Source organism: Pan paniscus, chromosome 13 (genome assembly GCF_029289425.2).
Source record: "Pan paniscus chromosome 13, NHGRI_mPanPan1-v2.0_pri, whole genome shotgun sequence".
Lineage (NCBI taxonomy): Eukaryota > Metazoa > Chordata > Mammalia > Primates > Hominidae > Pan > Pan paniscus.
In genome coordinates this window covers 108,347,186-108,369,090 of record NC_073262.2, presented here as the reverse complement: position 1 = coordinate 108,369,090, position 21,905 = coordinate 108,347,186, and the positions used below count along the sequence as shown (strand labels likewise).

The window sequence follows — 21,905 nt, the reverse complement described above, 5'->3', positions numbered from 1 at the left end:
TACAGGTGTTACTAGTGCCATCTAGTGGCAGGAAGGTGTGGCGTCTCTTTTCTCTTGCGAGATTTGACAAATTTGGAGGTTGATTCCCCCCACCAAATTCACATCACATGGGGGAAGGAAAAAGCATGCAAAAAAAAATTTTTTTTTACCTTTAAAATTCTCACCTGCAAAAGCTGAGATGGGTTCTGAAAAAAACAAACAAAAAATTGGACTTAGTTAAAGGGAAGAAACAATTGGGTGAACATAGAGTGAATAATTGGATGAATATGATGATAAACATGACTGCACTCGGTTTTTTTGTACCACTCCATGGAGAGGGCCCCACATCTTCCACATGTTCTAGGCTGGCTCTAACACATCATCGTCATGGGGTGGTGGTGGTGGAGGAGGGGGGATTCTCAAAAATGCTTTGGAACAAAAAGTCCTTCATCGAGAAATGGGTCCCTAAAGTATTGTAATCAGTCACTTACTGCTGATTACTTTCTCAGAGCCTGGATTACTTTTAGATGCCTGGGGCCTGAGAGTTGCCCGGAGGGACTGGGGTGGTCCCAGGTGCTTCTGACATCATCAAGCACACACACACCAGGGGTCGTCTGCCAAGAAAGGCAGTTGGTGAGTTACTGCAGCCACTCTGCTGACTGAAAGCAACCCTCATGCCTTCTCAGGGTTCCCCTCTTGGTTTGGGAAATGTCCATGGCTCTGATGGGACACAGCCAGGGTGACCTCATCTGCAGCAGGAGACCCTGAAGAAAATGTGTGCATCTCAGGTGGACTGGCTGCTCAGGTGCTTTTGACCAAGATGATGGTTATGATATCCTTCTCGTGCCAGTCACCTGGCCTGCAATGTTTACTCCTACAACAACTTTGGGATCTTGGGCATTAGAGGTATTCGTTTTAAAGAAAAATCTGAAATCTTACTTCAAATGCCACAGTTTGCTCTGCAATTCATTCACGTAAAATAACTACTCAGGTAATTGTGTTATCACTCTTACATAACATATGTACTATTTTTGCTCACCAGTGAAGACTTCCATTAAATCCATCAAACCTTTCCAGCATATAATTTTGACTGGCAGTTGCTCTCGTCCTCTAGCATTTTCTTTGCTAAAAGCTGGGGTTTGCTGAGGGGGTCTTGGCACCCTGAACCTCTATGTACTTAGTGCATGTCTATTTCTGATTGGGAACAGGGATATAAGCCGTCTCCTTACCTCACACCCCCTCCCACCCTGAACCCAGCCTAAGACACAACTACACCCACACCTTACCTTGCAGAGACTATGGCTGCCCCACCCACTGGGTAACGACTGCATTGGAAAATGGTGTCCTGCCTCCTCTTGCTTATCCCAGCCCTTGGGGTCTTATTTGAAAGAACCATGAAGAGACAGATATTCACATACCCATGCAGTTCTCCAGTGGGACATCAGTGCTTATCCGAATGTCGTCAATGGCAATCTCTCCGGAACGTCCTTTCCCTATCACTCCCTCGAACACAATCTAGAAGCCGGAAGAATAAGAGCCATGGTTAACTGAGTCTCCTAGTCCAAACGGTGCAAGGATTTCCAAGTTTCTGTTAGCTGCAGCTTAAAGCGTGTGTGTGTATGTGTGTGTGTGTGTGTGTGTTATTGCACCTGGTACACATCTGTTGACCACATGGCTACAGCTCTTGAAATCTTAATTCAAAATGAGTTTGTTCAAATCAAACGCATATTTAAGGGGATAAGAAAATATAACAAGGGGGTGGATATTGTTGTCCAGTAACTAGAATGTATTGATTAAAAGGGCCATAATCAGAGACTATTGAAAGGGGGGTTGAAACTTCCCTCACTATTTTCGAGGTTCCTGTCTCATAAATCTTTCAAATGCCCAATCCAGGTATTTGAAAACTCAGAAGACACAAGTAGGTGGGGGTAATGTGAGAAATACAGCACATAGGTTTTGATTTGTGCTCCTTGTTATAAGTTGCCTTAGAGCTTCATTATTACAGCTAGGAGGAAAAGAATTTGTTTTTTCACCAGCCATTTACTGAGCACCTACTATGCCCTGGACATAAGGATAGTAACAAAACCTAGTAAGACAAGATCTCTGCCCAGAGAAGCTCACCCATCTAATGGCTGAGACACAAATGCAAACAGGTAGTTACAATACAACACACTCAGGTGAGTAAGTGGGAACCCAGATGGGGGTGGGGAGGGTCTCAGGATGCCTTGCAACCTCAAGGGACAGGGACTGCAGGCTGTACACAGAAGCCCCTCGGCTCTGTGGTCTTCAATCATTCCTCATGCTCGCCCTCCCCAGGTTCCTCTCTGCAAACTAGCACATGTCCTCTGGCAAGCTGGGTGAGCAGTTGGCTGCCGCACCAGCCATCTGTTGCTGCTCCTCGTCTGGGGAGGAGAAGGTTAATGCTTTGGCTGGTTCTCAGTCACCTCTTCCACAGTGTGTCTACTCCTACCCAAGTTGCAACCACGGCTGAACATACCCATCTGTGCCTCAGTCTCCTGCTCTGTGGGGCAGAGATAACAGAACTCCATTCCGGGAGCTGGTGAGAGAGAGAGAGCACTCACTCTGGAGCCTCTCATGTCTGCCGGCCACTGAGCGCCAACAGCCCCCGCTCCCCTTCCTGTGTTCATGCTGCCTGGGACAGGTCTGGGAGATTATCCTATTTCCTCCCCAGATCTGAAGGGGCTCCACAGGCCTCTTTCCTTGTGTGTGGAGGGTTTGTTTGTGTTTATTTCTCTGGCTTCTGTGTCCCTTTGTCAGCCTACCTGATAGCAATCTAAAATAAAATGGAGAGGAGAAACATTTGTTGGAGAAGATTTCAGCAATATAAAAGGCAACAGGAGGAACAAAGAACCAAGTCTGGGTGTAGAGATAGGCATATTCTGAATAACAAATAAGAGTGTCATTCAGTTGCCATGGCAACGTGAGAAACACAATGAAAACAGTAGCGCTTAACCACGTTCCCTAATGATGAATGGGCTCGGCCCTTGAAATATTGAAATACGGATCACAAGATTCCCTTTTTGCTCACCCCACCTGGTACTCCATGTCGTAGCTGGGCAGGATGATCCGCCCGTGCTTCCACTCGCCGCCCTGGTCCTCGCGGATGACCCACAGCAGCTTGCTCTCCTGGCTGGCTTCCCGCACCACCTGCAGCGCCACCCCGCGGCCGCCCGTGGCCTGGTACTGGAACTCCATGCACACCGGGCTTCGGGGCAGGTGGACAGGGGGGCTGATGAGCCGGGCATACTGGCCCTCTCTCCGGCTGTCACTCTGCAGCCGCAAGAAATTCCTGTCATCTGGCGGAAACAAACCCAAAGAGAGGTTCTCCATAAACACTCGGGAAAGACACCAGTGTGCTGCTGTGGCCTCTCCAAGGGAAAGTTGGGACTGAGTTTCAGTGTCTTTGGTTTATTCATGTCCTTGTTCTCCAGGCTCTGTGACCCTTTCTTAAGGCTCCTTCAGAGCCTTGATTCAAATGCTGTGTGTTCTTAAGAGTCTCTAAGTCAAATCGGTCCCTCCTGCCTATTTCTCGGTATCATTTCCTTTCCATCTCTTTCACATGGAGCACCCGGCACAGCTGCCTTATGTCTTGGCTGGTTGTGTGCGTGCCCTTCTTCTCCCTCTAGATTCTGAGAGGCCAGACCCACATCCTATTCATCATTAACTCACCCAAAGGGCCAGTGCAATCTGATGAACTGAATTACAAGGGGACAGATTATAGGGGGTGAGGGGCTGCTAGATTGGAGGGTGACTATGACCAGGTGGTTGATGCTTCCAGCCCTGGCCATCTTGGCTGGGCACTGTCCAAATGGCTGACATTTAAAACCTTCTGTCTCCATCAGTGCTCCTAGATGATGCTTGGGCTCTAGTGACTGTGACTCAGAAGCCCAGTGTCACCTTCAAACAGAACAGAGGGTGGGAGCTGAAAGAGATGATTCAGGGAGGCTTGAACTTGGCCTTTCTGAGACAGCCAGGCACATATGGCTCCAGTGATAAAGGTGCTGTCATTATCATTAACAAAGGCTGTGTGTTTAGCAGAGAATATATGTGTTCTGGGAAATTAAGGGTTTACCAATCCAAATGTTTGGAGAATGGCCTTTTTGGCTGATTAGTTTCAAATTCATCAGACACTCATGTGGAAGACCGAGTTCTTGTTGCTGTTGGCAGACTACGTGCCTTGCAGAACACAGGTGTGACCTGCACCTTCAAATCCAACTTGTACAGGACCATTCTGGCTACTTGTACAGAGAACAAGGTGGCATTTGGTGAGGAAATCTCAGTACCTCTTTTTGGCCCTGAAACATAGGGGCGTCTTAGGCTGAATACTTCTGCAAGATGGCAGGGCCACTTTTCTACCACATATGCAGCATGGAACGTGGGCATGTCAGATGCCTTAGGATCATGTTAGTGTGAGGTCATGTTAACCTGGGACAGATGCACAGAGCTTTCTTACTCCACAGGGACTGTGAATATCCTGGACTTGTCAGGGTAGATGGGCTAGGATTCTAGAGCCTAGAATCAATGCAATACTCCCTGGACCGCTGCTTTGCTGTTGTTAATCCTGCTGACCTCAACTTTCTAGGTGAGAGCTGAGCCTGTGCTGGACCTCCCATCAGTGGCCCAGAAACAGCTCTTTCCTTCTTGACTCCCCAGCTGCCTCACCTACCTCCCTGCTCCCCTAAGCCCCTTCCTGTTTAGACTCTCTGGGATTAGTGCTTCAGAAGCTATGCTTCCCTGAAGTCAAATGAGACCAGTTTAGTATGCGTATATGGGATTCCAGTTTGTGCCTCTTCAACCATCCAAAGCCACATCTGTCTACATACCCTACAAGGTGTGACCTCTGCAAGGCCAAAATCAGCACAGATAACTAAAAGGCAGCTGTCTACAGAAGAGAATTAATAATGGTGTCTGCTGAGGGAGGATACACTGATGCCAAATCAGACCCTCAAAGATCTTCTAAACCTATGCTTCCCCTATCAGATCTTACTATTACTGCTGTTAATGATAATAATTAAAGCTCATTCTTGCATAATGCTTTACAGGTTACAAGCACATTTACATGCAATATTTCATGTCATCTTTTCTATATTCTTGTGAGATAGGACTTACTAACCTTACTTTGCACATGATGAAGAAACTGCTCAGAAAGTTTAAAGTGATTTGTCCAAGGTAGAGAGGCAACTTCAATGGCAGAGCCCAGACCCCTGACTGCAGGTTTTCCACCTTCATGCAATAAGTTCTTTATTTCAGCTGCTCTGCAGGTAGCTTGCCCCAAGTCCTTGCAATCAATCACACTCTGTTTGAGGCAAACTGGCTTCCCCACTGGGCCCGTTGCTGCTTTTTCTCCTCTTAGCTGTAATTCTCCACTCTCCGAACCACTCCATCTACCCCGTCCCTTTGGCTAGTTCTTCTCCTAACTATTCTGGCACATGCAACATTAATCCCCTTCTTTTCTCAACAACTCTAGCATTTACTGACTTTACTGCTGATTTTATGTTTTTAAAAGGACTTCAGGCCATTTTCCATGGATTTCAGCAGGTAATCACTCACTGCCTGGCATTATAATTTAACTGGTTTTTTCATGTCTTTTTTATCACCCCAGTTATATTGTAAATGCTGGTCTTACAAATAATAAGGTTTAACATTGCTTCTTCTCTCTACCCCTAGATAGTGCTATATATATGCCACTCCTCAAGAAAATTTTGTTTCTATGAATGAATGGATGAATGGAGAATGATAAATACACGGTTAAAGAATGATATGAGGCTATACATTGGAAATGAGGACAGGAGAATCAGCTAGCTTCTCATAATCCCTTAGATATAATCCCTTCACAATTCCCTCTACCCTCCCAAGCCAACAGCCACTTTCAAAGGTGAGGTGCACCAGTAATGACAAGGTGGCTTGTGGAAGCACCCAGTGTACCGAGACACCAGTGAGAACCCTTTAAATGCTCCCACGCTTCCGGTAATTTCCAAGCCCTTACTGTTGCCACCTCATATATAAAGGAAACCAGATTTTAGAGATTTATTATTCAGCCTTCTTCCTTCACAGTTTCACAAATAAGACCTACTTGCTGCCTGAAAATTGTTTGGCAGAGATACTGTCACTTGTGTGAATTTACATTCTTAAGCGGCAGGGAAATCATGGCATCATGGTTAGAATTTGGTAAGTAAAATGTGTGTGGAAGTGTGAAGAACTGGGCTGAATGGATTGTATCTGGGTCTGTTCTACTTACCCTTCCTGTTACTGAAACTCCAGGCACAGCCAGGCCAAAGGTTTCACAGTCTGCCCCTTCCAGTGACCCACCCCGCCAGGTAGCCCCTTCCCCTCTCCTCTCCTTTCTCCTTCTCTCCCCTCTCCCTCTCACAATAAAATGACAATCTCTATGCATGATTTAGGGGAACATTGCAAGACCAGGGAGTTAATGCTAGTGACATGCTTAGCACAAGCAGCTGAAGGATCATAATTCGGTGCTGACATCTGAGCTAATCCACTAGTTTGCAGAATCTCCAGACGAGCAGGCCTCTGGATTTCACTTCGTTAAATCATTTGTGTCCCACTTGTCTGTTAAGTACTATGAGCTCCAGGGAAGAAAGATGATATGTAAATTTAAGGAATTAGCAGTAGACATCAGTCAGAGAGATGCTGAGCTGCAAAGCGCCTGTCACTGACAGAGGCCTGATTAGAACCAGGGACATCATGAAGGAATGACTCAGACCAGGAAAAGCCCAAGGAAGGGAGAAGAAGAGCAGGGGAAAAGAAATGAACACATTGAACACCTGCTGCCTGTGCACGATCACACGGGAGGCTTTACCTGCCTCCCCTGATGTCACCTTCCCTGTGAAATCTAGCTCTGCAAAATAAATACCATCTTCTCCATTTTCACCAAAAAGAAACTGAGGCTCAGAGAATTGGAGTGACGTAGGATTTGAATCCTCATTGGACTCAGTAAACCTGCCACAGCATAGCTTCTCATCTGGATTGGACTCCCAGCCTAACTCACTAAGCTTTTAAAGCCTCAGTCTTTCCATCTGTAAAATGGATACAAAGACAGTGTTACTTCATAGAGTTGGGGGAAGATAAATGGAATGAGCCATGTAAAGTGCTTTGCACAGTAACAAGGACACATTAAGAGCTCAGGAAAAGTTATTACTATTAATATCACTCTACACACTCCCTCCTATGCTTGCCTTTATTTTACTTGGAAACAAAAACGATAGAAAGACCACCAATAACCCAGGAAGGCCAATCCAAGACTCAAAAAGAAGTATGTTTGGCATGAGGGCAGTAAAGATGTTCTCTGGAAAAAGACTGGTTCCCCTTATCTGCTCTTTCTCCAGAAACCAGCCGGCCCCAAGTTTTCCATCACCACAGGTCTTTTGCGTTGCTTCACAGTAGATGAAATAAAATATTACATGATCCTGGAACAAGAGTGGGACCTCAAGTGATCTTAGGGCAGGCCAGTCCTGCCTCCCAGAGGAACCGTACCAAAAGCATCCAAGAACAGCTGTCCACCCTTTGCTTTAAATTCTCCAGAAAAGGAGTTTCCATAGGCCACGTCTGTAGTGTGTTTTCTAGGTTACAACCCTAACCATCAGAAACTTCTTAAATTCAGTTTAAAGTTTTCCTGCTGTCATTTAGAGACATTTCCTCCTTCTACCCCTGATGGAGCATAGCCAATTTCTGTTTTCCAACTTAGAGACATTTTCACTTGTGAAGAATTAAGACTCGTAGTCTTTGCTTCCCTAGGAACCCTTGCCCCTTCAAATGTCTACTTCCTAGGGCATGGTTCAAATGTCTACTTTCTAGGGCAGTGTTGGTTTTCCACTGACCCTTCTTCCAAGCTATTATAAATGCTTCAGCTCTTTTAAGTCATGGCACCCACACATAGATATTGAGATCAAACACGTGCTGCAACTGAAGTTTGTTTTTCTGGAATCTCTCGATTTATGGCCCCCACTGTCAGACACAGAAGATGTTCTAGGTATACAGTGGCTACTGATTACTTGGACCGTCAAAAGAGCTGGTATGGTGGGGGCGGGGGGCTACTTTTTTATTTACTTGAACCTTGAGGTAAAGCCCTTTGGATTGTCAAGAGGTTGCCTGAACGTGACAACTGACCAGCTAAGAACCAGCCCTGCCTGTTGGAAGCTGCCTTCTTGTTCTTGTAGCTGATGGCTATGATGCCGGCAATGGACAGCTTCCAAGAAAAAGACAATGGAAAGGAAATATGTTCCATTGCTGAAAGAGATTGAAGAAATAATGTCCCAGAGATACAATCCCTCTCCTCCTGGACCTGACATATTTGGGAGGCATTTTGCTGGGTCCTTGACCCAAAACATCTGTTGTTGCCAATGATACAGGGAAAACAATCGCCTGGGAATGAACAACAGGAGTTCAAAAGGGTGAAGAGGAAGTACAGAGGACAGGGCCATTCAGCATTTTAACCTGCTGCTGTCTCTGGAAAGGTCTCTTGATATTTCACCTGGCGATTTACGGCCGCATCTGGCTTCAGCTGCTTAAGTGTCATGTGAACACGTGACTGCGACTGGCCCAACAGCAATGGAATCAGTTGTGTCTACACCTCACCAAACCCTGAAATAAATCACCAGCTTGATCCTCCTGGCTATCACAAAGCCAAACACACCATCTGTCCAACACTCACATCTCCTGGCTAGCATCTTGCCCTCCTACTAGAACGACCATCTGAAAGAATATTTAGTGCTGTAGGAGATGTAGTCTCTTTGCATAGTCCATGCTTAAAACATGAGTCAGCCCTCAGCTGGCCTTCCAAGGTCTGCCTATCTCTGCTAAGGTCCTCAAAGTAGCAACCAGTTAAGGGAAACACTGACTTTGGATAAACTTAGCAAGATGTTCTCAAGGTTTACAATAGACCATTTTGTGGACATGAAGGTTTCAGTCCTAGCCCTTGCAGGAATCTACCCAGAGCTTTTTTTTCACTCTGCCGGCTTTCATGAAGGTTTTGCCATTGAGGCTGTCTTGTCATTCTGCCCCTTCGTTATCAATCCACACACTGCTGGGGGACTCAACCAATCATGATTTGCAGGAAAAAAAAAAGGGTAAAGAAAGCTTCTTCCTGCGGTTATTTTTTTCTACAAAGCCAGGGATGTTTTTCTACCTTCCTTAAAGAAGGGCCTCTATCCTTTTCTTTTCCAGTTGAAATTATTCCTTGACTATTGGCTTTCTTTTAACCAAGCTGCTCCTGATCTTTAATTATCTATCATGGTCCAGAGCCCAGGAAGTTCTGTCTCTGGATTCGCAGTGTCTGTGCCCCAGCCAAGCCACAGCAACCTCTTTCTGAAGACAGTTCAGTCTAACAGCAATTCAATGGATTGTTTGCTGCCATCGGTCCCACCTGATCTTTTGAACTCAGAGTTGCTTTTCAATTCAGTCACCACTTGCTCACTGTCTAAAATCAAGCCCATTATGAGTAAATTCACTCATCAGTTATTTCCTCTGATTTCTCTGCAACCATCCACTCACCATACCCATCCACACTTCACTTAATCTTCTTGTGTGCGCCTCCACCGTGAATTATGGCTAAGGTCTCCCACTCTAACGGAATTCATTCAATGGCTCAGTCTGCATCAAAATAGCCCCAGTGAGGTGTTAACAATCTTACTTCTTACATTTGAAGGAATAGCCAGCCACTGTTTGTAAAATTTGGGTATTTTCTAACATTAAGATTCTCGACTTACTCCCATTTGAGCTTGTTTTTGAGCCTAGAGTAAATGTTCTGTTTCCTCAATCCCATAGGCTTTGACTAGGCAGTCAAAGCTCTGTTCAATATCAGCTTCGCTTGTTTTCTTTCTATCACTTTCATGATTGAAAGTCATTGAAGTAATACTGTAATCAGATTTCACAAGGCCAACCCACGAATAAAAGAGCACACATTTAGGGGGAACACACACTGGAGGATTCTGAAGCTGACCTGGCCTAGTACCCTTTACCTCATCTTCTTTGTGTCATTCCTGACAATAATAATGACACAACAATCACAATGATGATGATTATTGACCTTACTTAGTATTAATATTTACTTACAATGCTCTTTTTGATTAATCGCAATAGTTCCTACACCATCTAATGCCATGTTACTTGCTTACTTTACTGTAGTTATCTAGTGAGGGAGAATGAGACAGCTATAAAGATACCAGCCACTGAACACTCCATCAAGGGATCCCACAGAAGACACATCCCTCCATTACTTGCTTCTTGGTTCATACCAAAACCAGGGAACTAAAGAATCATCAAGGGCCCCTGGAGGTTGCTCTCATGTGAATGTCCAAAGCACTGGAGCAGTGTTGTCCAATACATTCTGTGATGATGCCGTGTATACAGTGATGTGCCCTGTCTATGCACTGACCAATACAGTGTAGCTACTGTGCCCTTGGAATGTGGCTGGTGGGACAGCAGAACCGAAGTTTTGGCTGTAATCATTTTAATTAATTAAAATAAAATTGCCACACATGGCTCATGGCTACAATATTCAATGCTGCAGCTTTAGATACCTGCCCGCCCTATGAGTTTTTGTCTCAGTTCTTAAAGGCTGGGCTTTGATCATTCTCAAAACTCTGTCTATGTTCAAAGCACCTGAGAATGTAGGAAACATGCCATCTCCTAGGAAGGGGGTGCTTCCTATGTCATTGTCACTACAGAGGAAAGCCAAAGTGGCCTCTTAGAGAACACTGAGTGTTCCTCCACAGCTAGCAGGGGTCACTGAATTTGGAACAGGGTCCCCAGAGGCTGGTGTGAACACACTCCAGGCAGCTAAGCCACAAGCAAAGAGCTAAAAACAGAAATTCTGATGGGCTTGAAAGACTATCTTGAAAAACGAAAACAGTGGAATGAAACCAGTGGGTGCTTTTCAGCCTTAGGCAACCACTGGCCAAAAAGAACAGAACTAATTGCTTACTTAAAAGGAAAAGGAAAGGAAAAAAAAAAGAAAGAAAATATGAGAAAATAATGAAATCAGAAAATATCCAAGGAATGTAAGCAGTTTCCACATAGGGCCCGTGTTGGGTACTTCAACACGGCTAGCTCCTCTCCCATCCACCTTTCTCTTCACCCTGATGCCCCTCACACTTGACAGAGACACCTCCTTTCTTAAATTTCATTACTTCTGTTTGCCTATCTCATCAGGGGATGAAGCATATGGCACACGCTCGTGAAGAGTGGGACGGTCCCCTCTGTGGATGGCAAAGTGTGGCACACAACAGGCTTTCAGGCTGACTCCGTGGGCGCCAGCCGCTCTGAACCCATTAGCAGTTGCTCTGCCCCCAACCAAGCCAGCTGCTTCCCTTCTCCCCAATCCCCTCAGGGCCTCCCCCTCCTTTTTTTTTTCTTCCTATGGAGAAGAAGTAAGGACCACCCTGAACAGAAAAGGCTTTCTCTCCTCTCCTGCTTAAAGCCCAATATCAAGCTCTGTAAGGAGAAGGAAAATGGGAAATACAGAGAACGGTTCATAAAGTCATCAGAGGATAGAGGGAAGGGCTCTGAGAACAATATTATGATTTTGTTTCCTGGAGGCAGGTTATAAGTGCCACTTTCCCAAACTTCGGGATTCCTCTGGAATAGGAAAATAATTACTTTCCCTTTCAATATCTTAAGGGAGGAACAACATTAGATTTAGCAGTTCCTTATGGCCCTAATTTTCTCTCTGTCCCCATCCATTCAGCCAAAGGTTGGAATTCTGCCCACTTTGTGAGCTTGCTCTGAAAAGCCCTCCCAAACCACAGGGTATAATGAATCAACTGGAAGGAGGACAAAGACTAGAATTCCCAACCAGTAGCAAAAGTCAACCATAGGGGCTTTCGGGTGAAGGCCAGGACTGGACGAGGAGGAGGCGGTGGTGAACGGGTGAAGAAACAGAGGTCCAGGCCAGGGTCAAAGGGAGGTCACTTAAGCTCCCCTGGAGCTGTGACTCAGTAATTGGTGGCTTTGTGGCCTGGGTAGGGCTGCCCTCAGACACTCCCAGAGAAAATATGCTTAGAAGAGTCAAGGGAGGAGGCCAGAATCATTAGAATGAACCTGAGGACAGACACTGAATAAGAGCCAGCCAACCTCCCCAGCCTGCAGAGGACCCCGGCTATATCCTTTTATTCCAAGCGCCTCTGCTGAGGTACATACCACACAGACACACACACACACCCATGCACAGAAACCACAAACACACTCATGCACACACATTAACACTAGAATATCCACACCTACACAGACCCCACAAACCTTCTTTACATTCAGATAAAACATGGGGGTTGGGAACAACCATGAATTAATTGGATGCAGTCTCAAAGGAGTGGAAATGAAATGAAAAATCCAGGCTGGGTTATAAAAATAAGTATTTTTTCCCAACGTGCAGGAGGCTCATTATATTAATTAAACATTATTGCAGTGAACAGAGAAGGGAGGGTGATTAAGGCTGGACTGGGGTAAGTGTTCTCTTCTTTTGCCTGAGGCCGTGGTGATCTTCAGATATTAATCTCTCTGAGCACTCAAATGCTGAAGAGATAAACACTTGAAATATGAAAATGTTTTTCTCCGGATCAGGCACTGTGACCCTCCGGGGAAGCAAGTGTGGACTGTGTCAGGAGGCCAGCTCCGAGTGTTCTCCTAGCATCTGTCCCACTGCCCCCACCGGGAAGAAGGGACACGCCAGTGCTTGGGGTGAGAAGCAGTTCTAAGGAAGCCTGCAGAAGGGAAGGTCCCTTTCCCTCTTTTATTTTCTAGCCTTTTCCTATTGTACCCTGGCAAACTGATCTACTAAATTTCCAGAATTCACCCCTCTCCTCTCCAGTGCTTATGGAGGTCTCAGGTCCAGGCCAGAAGTACAGGAGAATTCAAAGTCACTCAGTGCTGTGCTAGAGCCAAGGTGTACCAGCTTGTGAGAGCTGCTTGTCAAGTGTTTTGCAAGCCAGTTGTTAAATGTATTCATTAGTAAAAATTAAATTATATAAAGCTATAATTCAATAAATTGTATTAAAAAACAAAGGTAACAAATCCCCAAACTCAACACTTGCTAGTTATCTTAATACATTTTATCAGTAGCTATACTTCTGGAGTCATTTCTGTCTACTGTATTTGCACAATGGAAAAAAAAACTATATAATGCTCTCTTACTGACTTCTCAACTCCATCTCCATTGATGTTGTGTTGGTAGCTTAAGCTCAGCTATGGTAAGGGTATTTACACCACTGAAAGTGACAAACGTTAAAAAGCAGGTTTTTTTTTAATCCCTAAAAAGCCTATTGTTAAACATTTACCATCATACTGCTGTGAAAGCACGTAACAGTGGAGATAGCAGACAACTCTTGCTACCTGTTTAGAAGGGATAGAGGCAACCCCTTCTTGTCAGCAGTGCCAGGAGAAGCTTCTGAAATCTGGCTTTCTGAAACTAAAATGGTGGGCTTAACAATGTATCCAGGACTTACAGCAATACTCTTCTAGAGGCCAAGTGCCAGGCAGCTCTGCTAGATACCCAAGGGTGTGGCAGCATTTTGGTCCCTCAAATTGACTTGGTGTAGAAGCAAGGGCACCCTCAGAGATGTATAAATCAAACTCAAGGCCAGTCATCTCCCAATGAGCCATTTTAGGAACCGTACCCAGCTCGAAGTTGACAAGGGGCTCTGTGATAATAGCAGTGGGTGCTCGCTATGGGAACAAGAGGACACTGACTCGCCCCATCTCCTAGGGCCTCCCAATTGTCCCTTCTTTCTTTCTCCTCTTTCTTCTATCTTGGCTTCCCCCTCTCCCTCCCAGCTTCCAGGCTGTGCTGTAATCACAAGAGAGGCTGGGAACCACCAACTGGCTATTCTTTGAGGTGACGTCTTGAGCAAAGACTGTGGTGGTTTGTGGGCAAAGAATAGAGGATTGCTGTGCGGTGGGAAGTTATGAAGCTTGTAAGGGAATCTGGAGTTGAAGTATGTGGAACAGGCTAGCCTTAACTCTTTCATCTCTTCACTCACAGCTGGCTTACCTGGAAATGTCCGGTCATTCGGGCTGGAGCTGCTGGCCCAGGTGGTCCGGAGCCACTTGGCATGGTCATACATCCAACCACAGGGCTCCTCGGGGAAATCGAAGTTGCAGTTGAATCCCGAAGGGAGCTGCAAATCTTTGTCTAAAAGGGGAAAACAATAACCCAAAGGAAGGCAAATGAAATGGGTTCAGAGAACAGCCACAGTGGTACTATTTAAATGGCTGGCAAGGCCTGAGTGGAGAGCAGAGAAAGAAGTGGCTTCCTTTGCTTATTCATTTAACTCATCTTGGCGATCGCTGGCTTTCGGGTCAGGCTTTGGTCTCATCCTTCCCAGGCATGAAAGCCAAGTCTGCCAGTGGTTCCCATAGTAAGCAATTATAAATGAGGCCACCAAATGGCTTCAGGCTCTAATCAGCCTCTTCTGTCCACCTCAGAGAGCAGACAAATGTGAAAATTGCTGTTCCCTAAATGCCAGAGAAGAATGTCTCCCCAGTGCCCTGGTGGAAGGCTGGCTCCCAAAAAAAGTATTATCTCATCTCCTGCCAACCTGGCTCTCAGAGGAGATGGGGCAGCCCATTAGCATCCAGAGAGACTGAAATCCCTGGGAGGTTCTGCCCAGTGAGGAGAAAGTGACCTCAGAAACAAGGAAGGCTTGTTTGCTACACTTCACCTCTTTGTGATCCGTCTCTATTTCTGAAGACTGGGACAGTCCAGCATCTCCATGGGGAGGTATGCCCGGTGGGAAATTTGGCATGGTAAGAGCAAATCGAAGGGACCAGACCAGCCAGCTTCTCAGCTCAGTGCTGGCCAGGAGGAAAGATAATTTCCCATAATGCTGAATCCCTGGAGGCTGCGACCCCGGGAGGTAGAGAATGCTTTCCCTATGGGAATCCAGGAACTAATGACACAGTGGTGTCCTGTCTGCTTTGATGGTTCACCTGCCTGAGCCTGAAGACAGAACCAAGAGAGTTTCTTCTGAGGTTCCACCCAGCTCCAAAAATCCAGTATGAGCTAATGCCAAATGTGTGACTAAGTGGGGGTGGTGTGGACGTGGGGAAAGAGGAAATGGGAACCCAAATTTGGTTGTTTGCCGGCAGTGCCTGCGGAGACAGCGAAAAAATGTTGGCTAATGTTGGTAGCAGGGAGAAAGTGGGGTCTCTGCCCTTCTCACTTCCCTTCCCAGGGTTCTTAGAGAGGAATTTCCCTGGGGAAGTCTTAGAATGCAGGTTAGGAAGTCTAAAGGGAGCCACGGACTGGTAGAAACAAATTACTCACCCTAGAGGTGAGGAGGGCTCACCTCATGGGGGGAAGGGCACTGCTGGCGTCAGAGGGAGGAGGAAGATTGCCACCAGGCCCTGTAAATGCCTTCCCTTTCCAGGACAGGATATTTAATGTTTGCCCACCCTTGGCCAAAGTCAGCTTGAGTTTAGAAGAGACACATGGAATCTATTACAGAAGCATCAACCTGTGGCTTGGAAAAGTCAGCCCTTAGCCTTTACCACCCCTTCTCCTGACAATTTCTGAATTTCTATTTTTCTCTTCAAAAATATGAAGTAATTCAATATAGCATAAATCCTCTGTAATGTTTACATGTATACTGTATCTCAGGAACCAAATTCTACAAAAAAACTTTTGCAAAAAGAAAAGGGAGGAACCATCAAAGAAACCTCAAATGAAACAAACCACTAGAAACGGGAAAATCATATTAAAAATAAACTTCTGAAATTTTGCAGCAGAACCCTTAATTTTTCCTTTGATTGTCATTTAGCTAGAACCCCCACTCCAGGTCCCCCAACAAGCTAACTCTGTAAATCCAATATCATATGTTAACTCCCTATGCATTCCACTTTTGGCTCTCAAACTATCTGAAACATGTCTTGGAAGATTCTCCAAGTCTCCTTCTTCTCTCCATAAAACAAAAACAAGTTCATTAAAATGTCAGAATTCTGTATTCAACTAACCCCGACCAACAGTGTCCCCCACCCACACAATAATATGAAAGCACAATCCCCAAAGCATATGCATTAAATTATTGCTTTTTCAGTCACATAACTTTAGCATTTATTCTTGGCTTTCCTCCCATTCTTCTTTGTAGCCATTTTCTGGAGTCATCCACTCCATCAGTGCAGTTCCTCTAACTGTCAAACGGCTGTGCTTGCAGGTTCCACAGATTTTGCCATCTACCTATATCTTTATGTCCCCATCACTTCTCTAGTCTCTTTGCCAATCTTCCCTCATTTTGTTTAATGAACATTTAATAATGATCAGTAATTTACTGTAAGTTGAGGCTGTCAAGCTTAACGTTCTAGCCAAAATGCCAGGTGTTCCAAAATTTGTGGTTTCTTATAAATGTCCTCATACTTGGTGACTTTAGCAGTATGATTTAAAATGTGACTGACTTTTGGATTCTGCCAATTATTGTTTTTATCTAACTTGGATATACTCCGAAGATAAATGAAAGGAATTTCCCATGTGATGGGACCCATCCAGAAATGCGGAGCCCCTGAGTTTTGAGGGAACGGTTGAAGATGCCTTTTTACATTTCCGCCTTTGTCTCTGATCTGCACTCCAGTTATAGAGGATACAGTGCACTATCTTATAGAATCATCACTGTTATACTTTCTCAAATTGGTGGTGGTGAAAGACACAGGAAAACACAATTAAGTCACAGGTAACTGCTGGATTAACTCAACTATCGCGCTCCATCATCCAGATGACTGCCGTATCTTCACTTGGCTGTAGCATACACACACAGCTTAACAGGAAAAACTATCAGAGCTGTGAATTCTAAGGATAAGAATGGTTCTCCTTTAGCAGACAAGCAAGATAGTGAGGGCTTAACAAATGAGACTCCTCAAAAGAGGAGTTCTCTTTGGAGTCATCCTTGTCTCACCTGATGTCTAGTGGGTTCACACCAGTAGGGCTGTACTGGTTGTTACACTATCCAAATGCTTCTACATTGGTTGTAAACAGCCACTGCCCCAAACCCCTAAGTGCCCCCACCTCTCTTACCACTTCCTTGAGATCCCCTGGATCTCTGATCTGGGGGACCCCTAGGTCCCTCTCCAGCCACAGGCCAGCTCCCACTCTGACTAGTCTGCACCCATGCCATCTGGATGCAATTTGTGCTTACCATCTTCAAAGCTGCAGTTCTCCCCACACTCCGTGGCCTCCTCTTCGGTGGGGTAGGGGGTGGTTGTCTCTTCGCTCTTCACAGTGGGTCCCAGAGTCTCTACCGTGGGCTTGGAGTCTGTGTAAGGGCAAAGGAAGATAAGAGAATGCTGTAGCAGCCTGTGTTGCAACCCAGCAGGAGGAAGATGCCAAACATCTCTAGAGAAGGGAAAGAAGATGCACACATGTGCACGAAACTCTGAAGTCATGTCTGTGTGCTGTCAGTGAAGTCAGGGGCATCGCCATAGTAGAATGAGAATGGTCCTGGGTTGCAGAACCAGCAGTGACAGAGGTAGGGACACAAACCCACATTCTTTACTCCACAGCAGAGGCCCCGAGTTTAGCACAAAAGGCCACGAGACAATAATGGAGGGGGCGACAGGCGACGCTGACTCCAAGGAAGGACCAAAGCACACTCTGGCTCATGTTTGCACAAAACTGGATGGACGGGAATATGGATTTAAAGAGGCTCAGACTCCACATGGTGAAAGTGATTTGGGGCTATGCCTTTAGGTCAGGGTGTGGCAAGCTCAAGTGTTTCCTGGATCCAAACACCTACTGTAAGTGAGGAAAGCAGACGTGGTTGTGAGGGCAGGGGAAGGTTGGAGAGAGAGGAGGTGGTGAAAGCTGGGATCTTACATGCCTGGTTTAAAGGTGGCCTCCATGACTGGCTCCAGCAGATTGGGGCCTGGAGGGGAGGTGGCCCAGTGTGGCCAGGCCAGGTCTTCCAAATCTTTCCCCCTTTCCTTCCCCCAACAAGAAAGCAAAAATCCCTAAGTAAAATCTCCAGACTCTACATGTTGGCAACTTATTAAAAATGTTATACTAAGTAGCACACAATGAACCCTGGCTAGGCCAAACCTGGCTGCAGGCAGGGGGTTTTGACCTCAGCTCTAGGTGATTCATTCACCTATTCATTTGCTTATTTGCTCATGCCCGTCATTCATTCAGCAACTATTGAGGGAGTGAATGGAGCTATGAGTCAGGCCCTGGGTGGGGTGAAAGGGGTTCTGGAAACTGGTGCTCAAGTCCATGTGTTTTGGGGTGGTGTCTTCATCCCAGAGCTGTCCTCCAACAGGATGCCAGTGCCTTGTCCCTCTCATCTCTATACATGCTCCTTTGCACTACTGTATGTGATTAGGCGCCTTTGTCAGGCACCCTTCAGGATACCATTTAATAAAGCCAGGAGCTGGAGGAAATTGCTAAATACGCTGAATAGCTTTTTCACGGTCGGCTTCCCACCTTTCTGCTATTAAATACTACGCACATAACCTTTCATACTTCCCTTTGCTGTGTCTGCCTTTTGCTCACAGTAAATAGCAAATAACCTCGAAGCGTCCTAATTTGTAAGTTCAAATTTGTCACTGTGTCATAGAAACTCGATTGTAAAGCAAACTATGGGGCAGTAAGGCAAAACATAATTATTTGAAACACAAACAAACCAACTAACAGGTGAAGCAGCCCTGCCAAAGTATTTAGCTGCAGCAGCTCAGCCCAGCCCATTATTTTTCCTGTTATCCTTTGGGATAGGGATGAAGAAGTGAACCGAAGATGAGTGTGAGAAACAGATGGAAATTCGAAAAGCAAACATAGCCACGTGACCTATGGAGAACAGTTTCTGGAAATGTTAGGTAGCAAAATGGGTCAGCTGATTGGTGTAAAGAATGTTAAACCCAGGGGCCAATGAGGCACCAGAGGGCAGGGCGTGTAAATGAAAGTGGAGGAACGGTGGGCACGGAGGCCTCGGTGTTTATACTGTTTGTACTATGTTTGTACTGGGTGCTCCAAGGTAACTGCCCATCAAACAGCAACGCTCCCCCTGAAATTGAAACCAGATGTCAGAGACTTCAAAGGAAAGGAGGCTGGGCAGAGGGGAACGCTCCTCAACTCTGATCTTCCAAGGAATGGCCTGGCAGGGCTTTGAAATAAGAAACCTGTCGCTGACCATCACCAGTGTAATTTGGGGCATGTTGGGATTGGGGAGCAATGAAGGAAAGAGGTCATTAGCAACTGTCCCACTGGCCAGACTGGGAGGGCATGGCACCGAAGGGCAAGGGATGGGGGGAAGAATGAGGTGGACTTCATCCAGCTGAGTGACCTCTGGCAAGTGACTTCTACCTTCTGGGGCTGTTTCCTTGTCTATGAAAGAGGAATTGGCCCAGGTCTGTGATATTTCCCAAACCACGCATCACTCTCATCATTGGGTTGTGGAATCCATCGAATAGGTCATGACTAGCATTTAAAACATATCGACTATAATATTTTGGAGTGCACTTCCATGGTTAAGATGACCATTGCTTTGGGAACCTTTTGTTTCAGTTACAGTTATTTATCATAACAGGTTTGCTGGGTGCCAGGCAGTAGTCTAAGTATTTCACATCCATTCATTCATTTAATCCTCACAATGACCCTATGGGGTAGACAGACTATTGTCCTCTCCATTTTTCAGCTAAGATAACCAAGGCGCTGAGAGACTAACTTTTCTGAGGTTATGCAGCCAGCAAATGGCAGGGGCAGGACTTGAACTTGGCAGTCTGTCTCCAGAGTCCAAGCACTTACCCATACACTGTACCCCCCCGTATACACCACTGTGTGTGAGTGCTTATAAGTGAAGCGGGTTGTGAAGGAAAATTATTTTAAATTGTGTATCATGGGCAGCAATGTGTGAAAGCCACTGGCTTACGAGCTCCTGGATCCCCTACAGCGCTGAGCCCCTGATTCCAGGGCACATAAATGAAGCCAGCTTGTATCGGGGGGAGGTTTTCTGCACCTGTGAGAGGACAGGTGACACACGTTTAGCAGGCTGCAGGGAACTTTGGCCTCAACCCCAGGTAATGGGGAGTTAAGTGTCTTCCTATGAAGATGTGTTCGCTGGGGCTGCCTTCAATTCAAAAGTGAGGAGGCTAATTTGGGCCCAATTCCCAGCCCGTGTGCCTCAACAGGGCTCCTCTGCGCTGCTGTAGCCAGCATACAGGCAGCATTTTTCTCCCTGGGAGCCAAAAGCACTTCTCCGACATGCCCTTATTAATCCTTCATGCCATCCTGCCGGCTGAGCCAGTGACAGGTACGGCACAGATAGGAAAATGGGGATACCTGGGGCCCTGGCGGAGGAGGGCAGGATAGCTCAGGCTGGTGGCTGCTCCTGCTGGCATCAGGCTCAGTCCCTGAGCCCCAGTGGCTCCCACGAACTCCTTTTGGCAGGCAGTGAGTGAGCTCTGGGTAAGATCTGGTGCCAGCTCTGCTGAGGGAGGAGGGCTGGCGCCCCAAGGAAAGGAAGGTAGGGCCTGACTCAGAAGGGCAGGGCCCTCCCTCGGAAACCAGGAAGGCTGGGCACCCTCCGTGGGCCTCACCCTCATTTGGAATAATGAGAGGTGTTCCCCAAGGCCTGGGCCACCTGGCAGGAATGAGCAGGACAATGAGAAGGAGTCCTGCCCCCATCAGCTCCCTGCAACAGGGTCCCTCCTGAGCAAATAAATGCCTTTTACAGATGTGGCTCCGAAATGAAAATGAAGTCTCTTAGCCACTGACATCTGGAGGCCAGATTCAGACATAAACCGATTACTTTATTATCATGAGGGGTTTTTTTCTTCCCTAAATCAACAGCCACAGCCCTCTGGCCTGAAGAGCCAGGGTCTAATTGAATTTGGGTGGGTGGTGTGTGGTTATGATTTGTTTTTGAGAGACTCGGGTTGGAGAACTGAAATGATCCCTTAAAAAAGACAAAGTACACCCCTTGAGAAACTGTCCCAAGTCCAGAGGCTGCAGTACCCGTGGTCTGAGGCAGGAGAACACGGCAGGGATCTGCAGCATTTCCAGCTCCTGGGATGGCTGCCCCCTCCACAGCCCTCCCAGGGCCTCGTGGGATGCCAGGGTCAGAGGACCATGTGGGTGAGATGCAAAGAGGAGGAAATGTCATCTTACCTGTCCAGTCACAGCCCAGCACCTCCAGCCGCATCCCAATCCCCGCCGGCGACCACCTCTCCGGGTATACCCGCACATACTGTGCCGGAATGGGGTCAAACCTTCGGATGTCAGGGGTGTCATAGTGCATGTTCCCTTCGAACAGCTGCAGGGAGAGAGGCCACTCAGCCCTTCTGGTGTGGGACCCAGTCCCTATCACCTTCTTCCCTTTCCTTCCCCTTCTCCTCCCTGCCCCGCACGTCCTGCTAGGAAGGCAGCTTCCTAGTTGATTCCTGGTCACTGGGACATTCTGATCCACGCGAGCTTCATTTTCAGACCAAGGATTTTATTCATTTGGAAGGTGGTTAGGGACCCAGAATTATGGAAAATAGGAAGTAAACAAAGGTGGCAATTTCCAGGTTGTGTCTTTTACCTGGCGACTAAAATGGAGTATCTGGGGAAGAATTTGGCTCCAACTGCGTTTTCAGCTGACTTTGGCTAGAGAGCGGGGAAGGCAGTTTGGGCGATCTTTGACCGTTCTGAATTCCTGGTCTACAGGGAAAGGGACACTTCTTTTTCTAATGCATGAAAGCCTCCATTGAGGTAACCCAAGCTGACTGATAGTTCCTAGCTCACTGAGAACCTTACGGGAAAATGACCCCTAGGCCAATGACACTGTCTTCTGGTCACACATCGATAGTCTTAGACTGTTTCCCAAACCTTTGTTTAGGGAAAGCACTCCTGTCAAAAGAAACCTCACACGGAGCCCCAGTACATAAAACTGATGATGCGGGGAGCAGGGGGCTGCTTTGGTGGAGCTGGGTGGAGGACCAGC

At 46.5% G+C, this 21,905-nt stretch overlaps 1 protein-coding gene across 13 annotated transcripts in view; it reads right to left on the bottom strand.

Annotated features, from left to right (window-relative positions):
- Positions 1 to 21,905, bottom strand: part of NRP2 (neuropilin 2) — a 116,212-nt gene that overhangs the window by 30,855 nt on the left and 63,452 nt on the right. For 7 of the 13 annotated variants that reach the window (XM_063595240.1, XM_008974234.5, XM_034954912.3 and 4 more), the window contains 6 exons: positions 21,092 to 21,236; positions 17,133 to 17,249; positions 14,000 to 14,140; positions 3,034 to 3,296; positions 1,398 to 1,494; positions 150 to 185 (listed from right to left, as the gene is read on the bottom strand). In XM_063595240.1, coding sequence (XP_063451310.1) covers positions 150 to 185; positions 1,398 to 1,494; positions 3,034 to 3,296; positions 14,000 to 14,140; positions 17,133 to 17,249; positions 21,092 to 21,236 — 799 coding nt within the window. The remainder of the gene's footprint in view (positions 1 to 149; positions 186 to 1,397; positions 1,495 to 3,033; positions 3,297 to 13,999; positions 14,141 to 17,132; positions 17,250 to 21,091; positions 21,237 to 21,905) is intronic. The other 6 variants (XM_003820782.6, XM_003820784.6, XM_063595242.1 and 3 more) reach the window with 1 other exon arrangement.